The 19,016-nt window shown below is 43.4% G+C and overlaps 1 protein-coding gene across 2 annotated transcripts in view; it reads right to left on the bottom strand.

Moving 5' to 3' along the window:
- Positions 1-17,593, bottom strand: part of RFX8 (regulatory factor X8) — a 51,727-nt gene extending 34,134 nt beyond the window's left edge. For both annotated transcript variants that reach the window (XM_048857571.2, XM_048857581.2), the window contains exons 1-4: positions 17,304-17,593; positions 11,262-11,385; positions 8,764-8,825; positions 4,440-4,526 (exon numbers count right to left, since the gene is read on the bottom strand). In XM_048857571.2, coding sequence (XP_048713528.2) covers positions 4,440-4,526; positions 8,764-8,825; positions 11,262-11,385; positions 17,304-17,572 — 542 coding nt within the window. In that variant the 5' untranslated portion in view covers positions 17,573-17,593. The remainder of the gene's footprint in view (positions 1-4,439; positions 4,527-8,763; positions 8,826-11,261; positions 11,386-17,303) is intronic.
- Between the last annotated feature and the right edge of the window lie 1,423 nt (positions 17,594-19,016).

The raw sequence follows: 19,016 nt of genomic DNA, 5'->3' as shown, positions 1-19,016 counted from the left end.
TTGTATGAAATTTTAGTTTGTACTGACATTGCTAGTGCTTTTTATGTAGCCTTTTGTAAAACTAGGCAAATATCTAGATGAGTTGATGTACCCCCAGGGGCATGCGTACCCCTGGTTGAGAATCACTGCTGTAGTGGTTTAAGTATAGACAGACCCTAAGTTGACAAAAGGACTCTTTTTTCATACCCTGCCGCATGTAACTATACTGAATCAACTTTTCAGTGTAGTACAGGCCTTAAAAACACAAGTTACTAAAAACACATTATCCCACTGCCCTGCTGTTTGCACTGGCTTCTCATTAAGAACAGAGGCCAATTCAAGGTCTCAGTCCTGATATTTAAAACCATCCATGGGACTGGATCTAGCCACCTGAGAGATCACCACTCTGCCACTATGATCTGCCATGAAATCTCCATTCCGCTGGAAAAATGAAATTGTTGATCAATGACCATTATGGTCCACGACCTTAACACTATGTATGTTCAATAATATGTTTAATGCCTTAACACCAACACTATCCTAGAATCCAGAGCTTTTTAAGTTGGTGAGAGAAGAAATGAAGAAACTTAGAACTAGAAGTATTTCCTGTCATTTATTTTGTTAATTTTGCAGATTTCTAAAATCGGTTTTTAAAAAAAAAAAAAAAAAAAAGGATTTTCAGTTCCTGCTCCGAGAAGGTGGCCAGCTGTATCTTGTGCTGCTGCTACTATGGCAACACATCTCAGCTGTGCTCTCGCTCAGTAGGCTGGCTGGCACAGCGTGCTTGTTCTTGTGCTGCCCCCCTTCATTAGGGCCAGTCAGGCAACATGTGAGTGTGCGAGCTGCTGCTGCTGCCTAGAAACAGACAAATGGCAGCACTCTCCCTCCACTCAACAGCCAGATGAAAGCTCAAAGATAATTAAGTGTAAACACAGTCTGATCTCTGCCTTGGAAAAATTAACATATATGTGACTCTACTGTTAGCAAATATTATCTTTATTTACCCAGTACCCGAAAGTGAGCTAGGCATCACACAGAACAGAGAGTGAGGGAAGTTCCTACCCTAATGCACTTACCATCTAAATAAGGTCAAGAAAGATGTAAGTGAAAAGGAAAGAAAGAAAAGGAAGTGGGTAGAGGAAGGGGAGGATGAGTAACAACAAGATCATCTGATATTTATTCATTCCTGTTAATGTGTTTTTGGGGGGTTTGGGGGGTAACTGCAGTTGAAACGGGAAAGAAATTGTGGGGAAGGGACAATACCATAGGCCTGAAAGAGGGGAAGAAAAGTGACAGAGGAAGACTGAGGGGAAAAGAGGAAGAGGAGGGTGGCAGGTGAAAGAGCCTCTCTCAGACTCCTTCCAGTTGGAGGAGCAATATAAAGAGTTTTACATAAACAGTATTAAGATTAGATTCCGTAGCAGATTCAAGATCAATTTCCATTATTTAGAAGAAAATGTTAAGATCTTCTTAGACATTAATTTATTAATTAATCACACCAGATTTTGGAAATCTCCAACTCCAGTCTTTCATATTTTGATATTTTTAAATATTTTGCCAAAAAATATTTTAAATTATTTTAAAAAATGATTAAATGTTCATGATGGTTTTTGGAGGGTTTGGGGGCTACAAATAGCTATAACGCTAGTTGGAATTCTTGGATTTTTTGAAAATGTTGATGTAAATTTTTTTTAAGTGAATTTTTTACCAGTTTATCAGCTTTAATTAGACCCCATATGTAAGATGATGGTGATTTCAGAAAGTAACGGGACTCAACAGGGAGGCCTGTGAAAGTGAGTTAATACTATTAGGACAAACATGATCACACTTTTGTTATACTTCTCTGTTATAACCAGTAAAAGGAGTTTATTTTATTTATTTATATTTATCAAATCTCAAAATCTCTCTTGAAACTGGAAAGAGGTCACTACATTGTCATTTTCATAGCCGCTCTCTCTCTGGAGAATGTCTCTTGATCACCAGGGTATAACCAAAGAAGAGACCTGTTTTTCAGGGGCTAAGGATATCCTTGGCAGGGAGACGAAAATGGGAAGAGGGGCCCCACAGTCAGTGTAGTGACACAAAACTTCCAACAGGTAGCCTCCAGCCAAACACCTAGATCTGCAGGTGTTTTGGTCCAATTTCAGCTGCTTGTTTTAGGGATGAAGGACAAACTGCAGGGAAGCCAGAACCAGGGAAGCTGCTGGAGCAGGTGCTGCAGTCGCTGTTGGGCTATTGCACAGCAGCTCCCCCCTGTGGCTAAGCCGAACCCAGCAGCAGAGGCAGTGCCAGTTGGATGTGGTTTCTTCAACAGAAAGGAGCTAAGGAGTGCATCCCAATGCATCCGATGAAGTGAGCTGTAGCTCACGAAAGCTTATGCTCAAATAAATTGGTTAGTCTCTAAGGTGCCACAAGTCCTCCTTTTCTTTCTAAGGAGTACAGTGACTAGAAACTGTTACTTCTTTTCCAGGAGGACAAGGGTGCTGCAGACTGATGCACTTATTTGCCACATTCCTAGACAGGAACCAGGAGGCGAGCTCCCCATGATGGCTGCTCTAAACCCATGTCTATAGGTAGCTATGGATACTATTTGAATTTGGGATTCTCTGAGAACAATTTGTTTATTCTCCGAATAAGTATTTGTTAGTTGATCAGCTACAGAACCTGATCCTCCACTCTATTCCACCAGTTTTATGCCAGCCTCACTCCTCTGACTTCAGTGCAGTTACACTGCTGTAAAACTGGTGTAACAGGGTGCACAGTCAAAGTGATGGGGTCTAATTTTCCATTCCCTTGCAGCTCATATAGTCATTATAGTTAGGGTGACCAGATGTCCCGATTTTATAGGAACTGTCCCAATATTTGGGTCTTTGTCTTACAGAGATGCCCATTACCCTCCACCCCCGTCCCGATTTTTCACACTTGCTCTCTGGTCACCCTATATATAGTATCATAAGTATTTATATGGCTCCCATTACCATAGTATCTGAGTGCCTCACAGTCATTAATGTATTTATCCTCACAACACCTCGTGAGATAGGGAAGTGATATTATCCCCATTTTACAGATGGGGAATGAAGGCACAGAGAGACTAAAGTCACATCTGTACTGCAAACAGCAACCAAAGAAAAAGAAAAGAAACCCATGGCAGTGAGTCTCAGAGCTTTGGTAAACTGTGCTGCAGGGATATATAGCTGTGCAGACATTTGGGCTTGGGCTGGAGTCTGGGCTCTGAGACCATCCCCTCGGTGGATTTCAGAGTCCAGGCTCTGGCCTGAGCCCAAATATCTACATGGCTATTTTTAGCCCCAGAGCACAAGGCCCAGTCAGTTGACCTGGACTCACACTGCAGGGTTGGGGTTTTTTTGCAGCGTAAACGTACCCTAAACGACCATTTGCCCAAGGTTATGCAGGAAGACAGTGGAGAAGCAGAGAATTTAACCCAGGTCTCCTTAGTCACAGCCTAGCACCCTATCTGCTGGGACATCCTACTCCTCCTGTAGAAAGTGAATGAGAAATGGGTGCAAACACTGTTAATGAGTGAACTTTGATTTCGTAGCATTTTATATCCACTTTGCACAGGCATGAAAGTGCAAGTCAGTGGAGAATCAGCCCGACAGTTGCTTATTTAAACTATTGGCCTGATCCTGGAAATAGCAGGCATAGGGCTTACTGCTATGAGTACTCAGGACTACTCATGGTGGAGAACTGTGGATCTGATCCTGCTCCTATTGCAGTCAACGGCAAAACTTCCATTGACTTCAATGGGACACGATCAAGCCCTTTGCCCATAGACAAGAGTCTGCAGGAGTCTTACATTGTACCATATTTTTAGACTGTTTTATTTTTCACATTTAATTTGTTCTCTTCTGTTGTGTGTATTTTCTCACAGTTGCATCCTTTTTTTGGCTCTCTTTTTAACTCTAAAACTGTAATACAAAGGAAACCAAAACAAAAGTAGGCCTTTTCAAAGTAAAGACTATCCCGCATTAATTTGAATGGTAAGAAACAGAAAACAAAACTACATATAGAATGCATTTCAATAAATCACAATTACTGTAAGTGCCAATACATTGCTTAAATTGTGAGGATTAGCAATCAAGATGCACTAGTATGATTAAACAAGTGTTCACACCACTGGTGCTGACCACTTATATTTTTGCTCTTATTTAGTTTCTCAGCATTTTTAAGCTCTTGTTTTAGTTTTGTCATAGATTTCCTGCACTTAAGAGCCATCTGCTGAAAATGTCAAGTGCATGGAAGTGTGATTTTGTGTTCAATTAGGTGTGCAACTGCCACTTTTTAAAACTGGAGCCTTTGTATTAATGACAATATTTAATTAGATTGCATTATTATAGGAAAATGCAATTCTGTTATCAATTTTCAGTAGGCAATGAAGCAGATTTTAAAGAAAATTGTATTAATGCACCTTTTATAATTAAGAACATTTAAATCCAAACCTGTGATTTTTTTTTTTAGCCAGAAGATAGCAATAATGAGCATAGAAGGAAGAGCTCTTCTTGATATGTATTCCATCGTAGTGATACCTAAAAAAATACAAAATGTGATGGACTGACAAGTATACAGTTTGCAAGACCAAGTCATCTCTGAACTCACATCTGTATTCCGCAAGCAGCTCGCAATTCTTTTGAAATAAGAAAACAAAGGTAGAAAACTGTATTTATTTTTAAAATTGTTTAAATCTTATTTTGTCTAATGTTTGAATAAGCACATTTTGACAAACTTTTTTTTAAAAAATAACGTTACAATCACTTTTTAAAACAGCCTTTGTAATTTAATAATAAAGTGTTTGTTAGTTTTTTAAAAACTATCAACCCTGGAGCAGTGTGGGGAGTGCAGCCAACCTATACAGCAGAAGCACAGAGACTAGGGCAGGATCCTCATTGAGGTCAAAGAAGCTACTTCAGTGGAGTTACATGAATTTATACCAACTGAGGATCTGGCCTCCCATCTCCAGTCATGGAAGATTAAAACCACTTCCGGTTAAGGATGCCACCTGTCCAGTTGCTGCCTGAGGAATTAAATCTCTTGTTTTTTGAAATCCCCCACTAAGCACTGGCACCTCTTGTTGATACTGGGGTGGTGTGGAACCACTGTTCACACTGCTGTCATGCCACTGTACAGCTTCTGAAGTGCCATTTCCCCACTGGCTTTTTACCTGATACCTATTGGACAGTAAACAATTCTTAGTGGGCCCAATTCTGACCATACTAAGCCAGCAGAGATTTCCCCTTTCCTCAGGGTTACTCTCTCATGGACAGGGCCGGCTCTAGGCACCACCAAACCAAGCCCGTGCTTGGGCGGCACTTTTCAAGGGGTGGCACTCTGGCCCTTTTTTTTTTTTTTCGCTTTGGCTGCACTCTGGCTTTTTTTTTTTTTGGCGCTTGGGCCCGGCCCTGCTCATAGAGTTTTAAGGCCAGAAGGGACCACTAGATCATCTAGTCTGACCTTCTGTATAGCACAGCCCATCAACCCACCCAGCAACCGCACACTAACCCAACAACTAAAACGAAACCCCATGGGCAGCGGGTATAATGGGCCAGGGAAGGCTCTGGTTTCCCTGTCTGGAGCCGTTGCCACAGGACGCTGGACTGAGGCTGCTTGGGCTAGCCGGGGCTGGCCTGGGATTAGGGCCGGCCTGGGCTCCTCAGGTGGTGGGTGAGGAGGGGGCTCAAGGTTCCAGCCAGCCCAGGACTTCTCCCACTGCAGGAGTGGAGGGGCTCCGGGCTCCTGCCATGGGGGGTGGGGCCTCATGCAGAAGGGGCAGGGCATGGGGCTAGCCTCCCCAAAGGGGAGGTCCATCTGGCGCCCATGACGAAACCAACATATTACAACCCACAGGAGACTAGTCTATTATGTGCCACAAGTAGAGTATAGGAAAGAACATGGTGCACCAGTGCCTAAGGCCCCACAATATCAGGGGAAATGATTGATATACCCAGATGGTCCTGGCAAGTGACTCACCCACAGGCTGCAGAAGAAAACAAAAAACCTCCAAGATGACTGTCAATCTGACCTGGAGGGAAATTCCTTCCTGATCCCAAGTATGGTGATCAGTTAGACCCTGAGCATATTAGCAAGCCCCAGCCAGCCAAGCACCAGAGAAAGAATGCTCTGTGCTACTTCAGGGCCCTGGCCCTCCCTGCATTGTGTCCCATATCCAGATGCTTCAGTGGAAGAAGATTAAAAAAAAAAAATCCCCCCAAGTATACTAGGGGCGGGGAGGGAGGAACTCCCTTCCTGACCTCTGCTGGGTGGCTGGCTAAAATCCTGAAGCATGAGCTGTAGGAACATAGGACTTAAACCAGAGGTGAACTCCAGAGCTGTTGAACCTAGCCCTCATCATCATAATAAATAACCCTGTCATGCAACTGCACTCATAAATTTATCCAGCTCTTTCTTAAAACTAGTTAAGTGGTCTGCTCCCACAACTCCTACTGGGAGGCTGTTCCAGAACCTCACCCTTCTGATGGTTAGAAACCTTCTTCTAATTTCCAGCCTGAATTTGTTAATGGCCAGTTTATACCCATTTGTTCTAATGCCAACATTGTCCTTTAGCATAAATAACTTTTCACCCTCTCTAGTATTTGCTATCAATAAATACAAATGGGAATTAATTATATCCTCCCTCAACCTTCTTTTTGCTAAACAAGCTGAGCTTGTCCAGTCTACTCTCATAAGATAGATCCTCCATTCCCGTGTCATCCTAGTCGCTCTTCTCTGCACCTGTTCCAGATTAAATTAATCTTTCTTGAACATGAGTGACCAGAATTGTACACAATATTTCAAGTGTGGTCTTACCAGCACCTTGTGCAATGGCATTAATACTTCTCTATCTCTACTGGAAATGCCTTGCCTAATCCATGCTAGGATCACATTTGCCATTTGCCTTTTTTACAGCTGCATGATATTAGTGGCTCATTGTCATCCTGTGATCACCTTAAGTGTATGACCGAGCACGTGGTACTGTTGAATTTCATCCCATTTCTGTTTTTTGAGTCTTCAAGATCATCCAGATTTTCCTGTATAATGTTCCAATCCTCCTGTGTATTGATGTTGCCTCCCAACTTAGTATAATCAGCAAATTTCACTAGCACACTCCTACTTTTCATATTTAATAAAAATATTGGATAAGATTGGTTCCAAGACTGATCCTTGAGGAACTCCATGAGTAACTTCCCTCAGTCCGATAATTCACCTTTCAGCACAAAACAATGCCTTCTCCAGTTTAGCCAATTCCTTATCCACCTTACTATGTTTCTACTGAGCCACATCATCCCTAATTTAACTAATAATTTTCCATGTGGCATTGTGTCAAATGCTTTACTGAAGTCCAAATATATTAGACCTGCTGCATTTTCCTTACCTTACCCCCTTCAAAAAAACCCAAAACATTATTTTCTAAAAGAAGAAAATCAGGTTACTCTGGCATGATCTTTCTTTGGTAAACCCATGTTGCATTGCACTCCCTTTACCATTTACCTCTACGAATTTCATTATTCCTCCCTTCACAGTTAGTTCTAAAATCTTGCATACCAATGAAGTCAGACTAAAATTGCCCAGATCACATTTTTTCTCCTTTATTAAATATAGGCATGATGTTAGCTATTCTCTAGTCATATTGTACTACCCCCAAATAGATAGATTTATTAAAAATCCTTGGTGCAATACTAGTAATCCCCTGTGCCAGTTCTTTCAATATTCTGTGGTAGAAATTATCCGGTGTCCCCCGCCCCGATTTGAGTGCATGGTATAGAACCAGTGTAGGCAGTTTGTGTACCAGCCACCCCTAATCCCAGGTTAGGGGATGTGTCAGACTGTGCATGTGAGTGTATGTCAGAGCTTCACTGTGCTGATACTATGCTGGTGTAAAGGACCTAGTTTGCTCTGGCATCAGCTATGTGTATTAGTCAAAAATCTAATGTGAGAATGGCACCACAGTAATTGAAAGTGATGGGGCCAGGCTGATACAGAAGATTTGTTAGACGATCTAAGTAAACTATGCCACTTTCAGAATCAGTATTTTAATTGCAGTCCTTTCATCTTTATTAAGCAAAATTCTCATGCAATTGGCATACCTAAAGGCCTTGAAAATAAATCATTTTTTTTCTTCTGTTCAGCGGTTATGAATTTGGACATTAAATCAATGGATTAAAAGTCAATGGGACTCAATTCTGTATGGGAGTGGGAGAGGGGAAAATCCATCAGGGAGCCAGTAACAATTTATAACAGTTCCATTATGAGCCAGATTGTGAAGGGCCACTCAATGGGTGCACAGGGACAGAAGAGACTCCCTGCCTTTAGGACCTCTTGCATAGGACTGGTCAAAATAAGAGTCCTTGGGCTTACCTGATCACAAGAATCACTCTGCTTCCCTCAGACACAATGCCTCTGGAGTGCCTTACTAGGGTAATGAGCTTCTGCACCCCCCTAACACAAGTCGGTGCTTCAAAAGCACCAGAGTACTTTAAATAGTGTTTTTTAAGTTTTAAAAATTAAAATTATCTTGAATTCATATGCTAAAAAACAGCTTGGATATGGTGACTTTCATTAAATTAATCCTACTTTAGTTTACTGGTAACGCCATCAATCACAATACAGCTGTTCTTGTGATTACAGACATTCAACAAGAACCTCAGCTAGGGTAGAGCAGGGTCTCAAGTTAACAGAGCTGAGGATACAGTTATTTATATTATTTCCCCCCTAAAAAGGGTGTAATTAACATTTTAAAATAAAGCAGTAAATGAAATAAATAAATAATACCTGGCACTTCCCCTTGTGCCCAGCCTTCTGGTCCCCAGATCTGGAAAAACTAAGCGAACAAGCTAAAAAACACAAAAGATAAGAGTTACCTGGGTGAGTCATTAACATATAAAGATTTATCTGATTTGTTTTCCTCTAATTGTTTCCATTACTGCACATCCCCTCACAAACTGCTGTGATACCTGTTCTCCCAATAACACTCAAATAGTAATTGCTGAATTAGCTGGTGTGCATCTCTAATATGTTGCCAATATGAAGCCCAGTCTGGCACACCTTACTCAGTCAAGTAGTTCTTACTCACACAAGTAGCCCCAATGACTTTAGTTAGCCTTCTCACGCTTGCAGGATCGGGTTTGACTTATCAATTTTTTTTTATCAAGTTCATCAAGTTGCCGAGTATCCCTTTGCTCATATTGAAGGAAATGTGAATTGAAATCATTCGGCGCCTCTCAAGATTAGCACCATGTAAGCCTGTAAGTGTAATAATCCAAATTGCTATTATTACACACACAGTAGGAGTATGAGCTATCTTATAAAGCTACAGACAAAACAAGAGAGCTCATGCTACCTTTCCTTTTAGAACAGGAACAGATTATCAAATACACAATGCATCTACTCTAGATAAACCGTGGGAGTCTTCGTTGTCCAGGGTAGGAACAAAATGAATCAAGTATGAAGTTGTTTGGTGTCAAAGGCCTTGTCTATACTAGACATTTTTTTTCCCCAATTGCCCTAAGATGCAGCTCCCACATTGGTAGTAATGATGGGAGTTCTAATGTAACCACGTTGGTAGTGTCTGCCAGCATTTTTACCACCGTGTTACCTCTATTTGATTGAAACTGAGTTTGATGACACAGTATTAAAAATAAAGGCAATAATTATACAGCAATTAAATAATAAAAATATAATAAAACTATACAGCAATTAAACACCTGCAGCCGGCCCAGGTCAACTGACTCGGACTCATGGGGCTTGGGCTGCTGGGCTGTAAAACTGCTGTGTACACATTCAGGCATGGGCTGGAGCCTGAGTTCTGGGACCCCGTAAATGGGGAGGGTCCCAGAACCCAGGCTCCAGCCGAAGCCCAATCATGTCTATACAGCAATTTTTAGCCCCACAGTCCGAGTCCTGCGAACTCAAGTCAGCTGACCTGGGCCAGCTCAGCAGCCATGCCACAGGTCTTTTATTCCAGCGTAGACATATTCTAAAGGTCTTGGGGTGAAATCCTCGCAATGAAGCCAATGGTAAAATTCCCATTCATTTCAATAAGACAAGGATTTCATCCCTTGACTTGTCTACACACCAATTTGCACTAGTTTAACAAAATGTGTCTTTTAAAACCCAATCAATTAAACCACTGCAAGTTTGTGTGCCATATTTTGGTTTAAGAGTTGCTTATTTTGATTTAGCTTAATCCTGTGAAACAATAAACTACTCTGAAACTGAAATAAGAATAGCTACATACAACTTGTACAACTAAACTAAACTGATTAAAAAAAATACTTCTAATTAAACAGCAGCAAGTAAGTGTGAAGACAAGGCCTAACAGCTTGAATACCAGTGGAGTTGCACCAGTGGTAGCAATAGTGGGAAATTTTGAGCAAAAAATGCATAGGGTAACCATAGTCAAAAATGTTATTTTTTTTTTATTCACATGAATAAAGTTAAGCAGTATGCATCTGTTTGTTAGGACTGAATGATTTGGGTCTTAAAAGATAATTCCCCTGTTGGCTATAAAAGCTCCAGACTATTTGAAGAGTGACATTGTCTAAAGGACTTCTTTTACTCCTGCATCTTGCTTTGCTTGGATGATTCTATAAACACATACATATTCTGTGTGTGGCGCAAAATCTTCATAAGTAAATTTAATTTTTTTTTAAACTGATAAACAACATGAAGACCAGGATGCTTTGCAGCATCAAACCTTGGACAAAAAAAATACAGTGCTAATTGTTTATATAAAATATAAAGTTTTCAGTCTACACCCGAGAGGTTTGTTGGTATAGCTATACTGGCAAACCTTCCTATTGTAGACACAATTTAACTCTTATACCAGTTTGAAGAATAAAATAAGCTGTCCTAGCAAAAGGACTTTTTTGCCGGTATAATTTCATCTATGCTGTGTCTAGAGCTTTTGCAGGTATAGAAATGTCATTTAAAAAAAAATCAATCACATCTCTAATCAACATTACAATACCAGTAAAAGTTTTGAATGTAGACCTTACCTCAGAGAGAAAATAATGCAAATAAAATTCCCCAAGCAAGCCAAAGAGGGTATTATACCAAGAGATAGGATAGCAGCTTTCAAACAAAATCTCTCCCAGAATTCTACATTGAAGGTATTTTATTGCATAACTACTTATCCTTGTCTGTAAATTAAGCTCCCTTAGTTTGCAACATGATCAAACCCTGTACAAATATCTCTTTATGAATTTACACAAGGTCTCAGCCCATTATCTTAAACCCCATATATGCTATAAAAGCAATGTGCTTTGTACCTTTCCAAATGTAGCAGGATTTACTTGAGTCTGAGCATTCTGAGTGCAATTCTCTATATACATTTCATAAAGTAGACAACGGGGTATGCTGTATCCTTCACAAACATAGAAATTATCCGCTATCCTTTAAAACAAAATGGTACAAAATTTATATCAAATTATACAGTCAAGATTAGAATGTTAAATGTTATTGGCCTGATTCTGATATCACTCCAGGTTTACACTGGTACAACTCTGCTGATTTCCATAGAGTTATTCCTAATCTACAACAGTGTGAGATCAGAATCACATCCACTACTTCTACGTGGATCCATATTCTAAAGAAAATGGTACATCCTCACATATATGAATAAGAGACTGTTCTCAGGTTCCTTTGAATTCCCGTTGGAAGACCTATCAGTTCATACGTATCAAGAGGTTGTGTGAATATACTCCACAGAGCAACAAACCTATCAGATACTATGCAGGTTTTTTTTATACTATAGTTTAATAGTATCATAACAAAGTTAAAACTGACATGGAAAAGTATTAGTATCTCTAAAATGGGAAACTACTGTGATCTTCTAATGTATAATGCAAATATAAAAGGCTCCACAACCAAATGTAATATATTACTTATCTGTTTTCATTTTTAAAAGATGCTGTATAACAGGGCGTTACAAAAGTTAGACCTTACCAGAATACAAAGGGCCAAATTCTACTCTCATTCACACCTGTGAAATTCCACTGATTTTAGCACAAGTATAGAAGAGAGCAGAATTTAGTTTGATATTACTACTCAGTATCACTCCTGATATCCAGACTGCTCTTGATGTGCTTAAATCAGGGAATTGGCAACCTTTGGCATGCAGCCCATCAGGGAAACCTGCTGGTGGGCCAGGATGGTTTGTTTACCTGCAGCGTCTGCAGGTTCGGCTCATTGCAATTCCCACTGGCCGCGGTTCGCCGTTCCAGGCCAATGGGGGCCGTGGGAAGCGGCGACCAGCACATCCCTCAGCCCACGCCACTTCCTGCAGCCCCCATTGGCCTGGAACAGGAGTTCCAATTGGCCGAACCTGCGGACGCTGCAAGTAAATAAACCGCCCCGGCCCGCCAGTGGATTTCGCTGATGGGCCGCGTGCCAAAGGTTGCCAAACCCTGGCTTAAATGCTTGTCCTTGGGCCAAATCCCACTCACCTTACTCACCTGAGTGGTCACATTAAAGTAAAGTAAACTACTTGTGTGAGTAAGATGAGGAAGATTTTGAACGTAGTTTCTTGTTAGCCTAAGTTATTATCACCACCAGAAAAATACAGTTTAATTAAGGGATAATGCCAGTGGCATCCAGGCTGTCTAAGAATAATACCTCGTGTAGCACAAATACTGAAGCAAAACTGACGCATTTGTGGGAAATAAATGTTGAGACAGGGAAAAGATTAATTTTCAAAGAATGACTCATGGATCATATGAAAACATTCTATTACAGCGACTTTATTTCTGTTATACCAAATAATTTATGTCAATTTAATTATTTTAGCAGAGTGCCAGTTACTCACAGTACCCTTACTGACATTCAAACTGCTTTAGAAAACAGACTTATAAGCACTAGCTTATCCATGAAGTACAGGTTTTAAAATAGCATTGGCTATTTTTATTAGCAACCTGATTTCAGGCTGGCTAACATTTATCTTTCTGCTTTATCTTTTATCCTAATGGGTTAGGATTCCAACAATCTGGTTGGCTGAAACAGATTATTTGATATAACGGAGAAAGAACATTACTTCCGAGTATTCTAATGTGAGGGACTGGATCTGTTTCAACTCAGCTTCTTCCTCGTGCCTCCTCTCTTTTCTCCACAGAGTGTGTCCCCACTTCCGCTCTCTCCCTTTTAAAGAGACCCCCCCCCAGGCCTACCTCCCTACCTCTCACCCGTTTGCAACCTATGCCCCCATCCACCAAACAATTCTACAACCTCAGATTGTCACTCAGCCCACCACCTGAGAGTACTGCTTGGCCTTACCTCCCTGCACACAGCTGCTCTGTGCTTCCTGCCAGTTTCTCACCACCTCCAGCTTGACCGCCTGTTGTGAATGAATTGCTTCACAGCTAGAGGCAGGTATGAGCAACCAGCATCAAGGTAGTGAACAGGCAAAGGGCATGCTGAGATAATGGGGTGTTCCCATCATGGGGGTGAGGAAATAGTATTCGATCTAGTGAAGAGTCCTGACTAAACCTTGCCTCCCAGCCACCAGAAATCCTCTCTTCTCCTGGGTAAAGAGCCATTGGAAAACCCTTGAGAATTGATCATTCTTCCCTGAGGCATTAAACCTGGATCCAAATTCATCCCAGGTATACCATCACTGAAATCCACTGAATTACAACAGAGATTAATTTCTTTAGGGTTTTAGGCAGTTTTCTAGGAGACGAGAATGCAAGTTTTGTACTTCAATGATTTTTTCCAATAGCTTTGCCTCCGCATTTAATTATTTATTGACATAGTATTAGACTACTTTTGTTTTTAGTTATTTTTTTTCCAATCTTTTTTCTTAAAACATACCAAACATATTCTAGGTGCCAACATATAAAAGAAGTACAGAAGTACTATGCATCAGAAAAGAGAAAAGACGAAGAAAAAAATGCAATGTTTGGATTCCCATGTATTAACTACAATATTTCCAGCACATGGATTTTTGTGGCACATATCTAAACAAACAAACAAAAACTAAGGAAATAAAAATCAAGCAAGGAAAGGGCGGCAGGGGAGAAAAGAGACAAAGAGGAGAGGGAGTGTGTCGATTTATCTCCCATCGTTCAACCAGGTCTCTTGTAGAGCTGTTTAGTTGACCTGTTCTAGGAAACTGTCCCAAGTAGACTCATATTTTTCCAGGGTTTGCTGTCCATTGTATGTGATCCTCGGGGCCGGCCTTAGGGAAAATGGCACCCTGGGCAAACTTGTATTTTGGTGCTCCTGCCCCTCCATTGCCCATGGGCTCCCCACCCTCACTTCCCCCCCCAACCCCTGCACTGTTTCACCTTCAACCTAATCCCTGCACCTCCCTCTTGCACCCCTAACCGCTGCACTGTGCATGCCCCCTTACTCCAACCCCTGCATTCCCCACCTGTGCCCCAATCCCTGCACCCCTTCGCTCCTATCTCCTGCACCTCCCTCCTGCACCCCAACCCCTGCACTGTGCCCCTTCACCCCAACCCCTGCACTGTGCCCCCTTCACCCCAATCCCTGCACCTCTCTCCTGTGCCCCAACCCCTTCATGGTGCCCCCTCCACTCCTACCCCCTGCACCTCTCTCCTGAGCCCCTAACCCCTGCATCCCCCTCCTGCACCCACATGGGGAAACAGACCCACCTGGATACACAAAGCAGCTGGCATTGTTGCTCACTCCCCCACTGGACTGCTGCTCCTCTGCCCCAGGCACCCTCTGGGCTGCATAAGGAGAGAACAGGAGAGCAGCAGCTGCTGATGCCTCAGCATAGCCCAGGAAGGGAAGTGACCTGAATGCAGGGAGCCCTGGTGTTGTGTGTGTTGGGGAGGGAGGGGGGGGTGTGTGTGTGAGAGAGACAGAGACAGTGTGTGTTGTGCTGAGGTGAATGTGTGTGTGCCTGAGTGTATGAGTGCGCTGGCTCTTTAAGAAAGCACTCAGGGTCAGGAGCCTGAAGGCTTGTGTACAGACCCAGAGCGGCAGCAGCACACACACAGATTCCCCCTGTCCCATCACCCCAGCTCAGTGGAAATCGGGTGCATGGGTGAGGGGACACCCTGACATTAGCCACCCCCCACCCCGCCCCAGCAGACAGGAGGATGCTCCCAGTCCGGAGTGGACAGGGGTGGCTCTGGGGAGGAGGGAGGGACAGGAACAGCAGTGGGGGGAAGAGGGGAACCCCTGCTCTGGAGGAGTCACCTGGCTCCCACGGCTGGTTGTCCAACTGCAGCTCAGGTCTCTCCCCCCGCCTCCAGCTCTGCTGCTTGCCTGCCTGCCGCTTCCATCAGCCCACCTGGCCCTCAGCAGGTCAGGTGGGAATCCAAACCCTGCGCATGTCGCCCTCTTTGGCGGGCCGCCCCGGGCAGGGGCCCGGACGGCCCACCCCAAAGGCCGACGCTGGTGATCCTTTCCTTCGCAGCTAGGTCCACCAGTCCATTATACCAGCCTTCATGCCTAGTATTAGACTACTTTTGGACCAAAATCTTGTGTTTTTTTATTGTCAACATACCAAACAGAAAATAAAACTCAAACTTTTATAAACTTATCAAAGAAAGAATATAAGATGGTGATCTATGAGCTCATTGAGGAGAAAGGACGGTAGTGAGTGGTTAGGAGCTAGCCTTGGACTCATGTGACCAGTATTCAAGTTCCTGCTCTGCCACAGACTTCCTGTGTGACCTTGGACAAGTCACTTAGCCTCTCTGTGTCTCAGTTCCCCATCTGTAAAATACTATTATTTCTATTTCTCTACCTCATAGGTATACTGTGAGAATAAAAATATTAAAATATTGTGAGGTGTTCACATATTACCATAATGGGGGCATATACAGAATTAAGATCAGTAGGTGGTGTCAGTTTAAAATCCTTGAATGTGCTGTGTTGTTGTTTTAAACAAAGTTGACAAAGATATTACAGTCCACAGCCTAGAATCAAAATGGTAGATGTGATGTGGCTTGGAAAGACAGAGAGGCAATACTGGAAGTTTTTCTGCTCTATACAGTGTCATACACTAGTTAACTGTCCTGCCAAAAATGAAAGAACAGCCCTATGTAATAGGTACCAAATGCCAAAAAATGGTGAAGAAGGAAAATAAAAAGGAAACTAATTTTTCTAGGAGAAGATACCCCAGACCACTGGGGATTTTAACTTTTTCTAAATTTATTTTCTTGACAAGTAGCTGTTACATTGCATGACATGTTAATATTGTGTCTCACTGCTGTATTACATCACCGTCCCTTCCCAATTTTTAAACGAAGCACCACTATCACACACGAGGCATTTTGCCAAGTGGGTGTTGAATAACACAGGACAGATGAATGCATAGAAATTAGGACTGTCCAATGAAAAATGATTATGATAACTTTATCCCATCACACAAGAACTCACACCAACATTTACCACAACCATCATTTTAGCCTCAAGACAATGTAACTTCAAGAAAATACTGGTGCTGATTCACTATTTGTTACTGCACTCTACATGCCAACATGCATCGGCTGTACACTCCTGCTGCCATTCATACAGCATTTTAAAAGCTTGCCACTAAGAACCAGAGGATTGTCCTCTTTAACCATCTTTACACCTTCCATGCATCATCATTTAAAATAGGTGACACTGAGGCACAGCTCTGTAGCCACACATGCCAATATACATTAAGCGGGGAGACCAGGTAGTCAGCGTTATCGGCAGGTTCTGGTGTCAGAGCTACTGTTCTGCACTATACAATTTATGCCCTACTAGAACTGTTTCCATAACTTGAGCATATAGGACCCCCATAACAATCAAGATTTGTATCTTATGAAGCTATACCAAGGAGCAAGAGTTAAACTAAACTACATAATATCCCTCCTTGCAACGCAGGGCCTACTCTCTGGGTACCCAAGGGGCACATGGTGTGCTCACCCCTATATTCTGCAAGTGTCAAAACAGCACGATGGCCTGTCACCTACTATGTCGTGCAAAGGGGTGGCCACATCTCATCACAAATAGCCCAGCAGTGCGGGTACCAAAGACGCACATGGTGCATCACCTCCATGTCATGGGGGTGCCAGAGCCGTGGCCAGCGTAACGCCCCTCTCCGCCCCATGCCGGGGGGTGCCAGAGCCGTGGCCAGCGTAACGCCCCTCTCCGCCCCATGCCGAGGGGTGCCAGAGCCGTGGCCAGCGTAACGCCCCTCTCCGCCCCATGCCGAGGGGTGCCAGAGCCGTGGTTGGCATCTGCCGCCCTGGCTCTGGGGCTGCTAAAGCCCAGGTATGGCTCCTTTTGCAAACCACCCCGAGGGTCCGTCCATGCAGCGGGGAAAGGGAGGCTCCCTCCCCGGCAGGGCGGGGGCCGGCGGCACCCACCACTGGGTGATGGGTTGGTACAAGCGGCTGCTGTTCGGGGCAGCCTCCGCGCCCTCCGCCATCCTCTGCAAGCCCGGGGCGGGGGCGCTGCGGAGCCGGGCAGGGGCTACCGCCGCCGGGGCGCTGTTTACTTTAGAAGCCGGTTCCAGAGCGCGGGGCGCGCGAAGGCGGCTCCACGCGCGAAGCCCGCGGAGGCGGGAGGCGGGGCCGGGCTTGGCGCCTGGGGCTGAGGAGCCCGGCGGCTGTGGCGGCGGCAGCAGGCGGCCCATGAGCGGGGCCCAGCCGGTAAAACGCTGCCCGGCGGGAAGAGACACGCAGGGGGCGGGATCGCAGCCCCACCCTTGCAAGCAGGACAGCCTGTTTCGCGCCGCCGTAGCCCCGCCTTACCCCTCTCTCCAGCCCCATGTCCCTCTCGCCGCTCTCCTGCCCCCAGCCGGGGAGAACCGGCACAAGTCCGCCCGCCAGCCGCGCTTTCTTTAAATCATGGCTCCTGGCCTCCCTTCCCCGCAATCCGCAAACCCGACTCCCTCCGTCCCCTGATTTCCATCAGTCCTCAAACAGGCACCAGCAGGTTCCGTGCTGTTACTTAAAAAAAAAATTGCTTCGTCTCCCTATGCCCAATCCTGGGCCCACTGACAAAGAAAGTTTAGCTTGCGGCTTCCATCTTTGCCTTCACTGGGGACAAACGGGGCCCAATTCTGCGCAAATAAAGTCAGGTGGATGTTATTGAGCTTGACTTTCGGTGAAGTATACGTATATAACTGGAGACACTTAGTACCAAAACAATGAGATGCACAAAAGATTGCCCACAGCCTCTTTAAGAACGCTTGAAAATATAAAGGACATCTTAATATACACTGAGAAGTACCGTAGTTCACAAGCAGTCCTAGTTATTTTTCACTTCTAATAACCAAAATGTTCATAAAATGATATCCTGACATCTACAATATATTCAACAGTACGGATGACAGTAGTTTCTTTATCATCATCATAATCATAGCCCCAGTCCTGCAACTGGAACAGTGCAGAAAGAGCTTTTGATTTCAGTGCCACTACTCATGCTTAAAGTGAAGTATGTACGTAAGTGTTTGGCAGGATGAAAGTCTGAGGTACCCAGCAACATAAACGGTGAAATTTCTGACTCTTAATAGGGCCTTTCCTGGAACTCAATAAAACATTCCCAAATTTGAATTCTGCATGAATTGCATGTAGGAAAACGAATTACATGTAAATAATTATATGCAAAGATGTTGGGTAAAGGCATAAAGCAGCTGTTACGCAGCAGTACGTTTGGATAATGTAAGCGCTCTTTTCAATACATTTTTGTGAGCATTTTAAAGCATTACTTACAGGGTTTTATATAACGATGCCTTAAACTCCCATAATTTTTTAATTTCTCTTTACTATAGACAGATGAAAAGACTGTCTGCTCCACTGAAACCCTTCAAGCACTTTTCCATTGCAAGCATCCATTATGCAAAATGAATTTTATTACCACATGACTGACAATAATACATTATATATGGTCAGAGCATCTAAAAGCTTCCTAGTGGACAGAACTGAATTATATCAGAATTCTGCCTCTCAGAAACTGCCATGGCTTCTTAATGTAAATTAACTGTTGATACCCTAGCAGAAACGTTTGACACTGACAGATTTGCTTTATTTATCATGACAAGAGGATCAAAACAAACTTGTCTTTAGACCAGTGGT

The sequence above is a fragment of the Caretta caretta genome, chromosome 1 (genome assembly GCF_965140235.1).
Source record: "Caretta caretta isolate rCarCar2 chromosome 1, rCarCar1.hap1, whole genome shotgun sequence".
NCBI lineage: Eukaryota > Metazoa > Chordata > Testudines > Cheloniidae > Caretta > Caretta caretta.
This window is presented reverse-complemented; position numbering and strand designations above follow the sequence as displayed.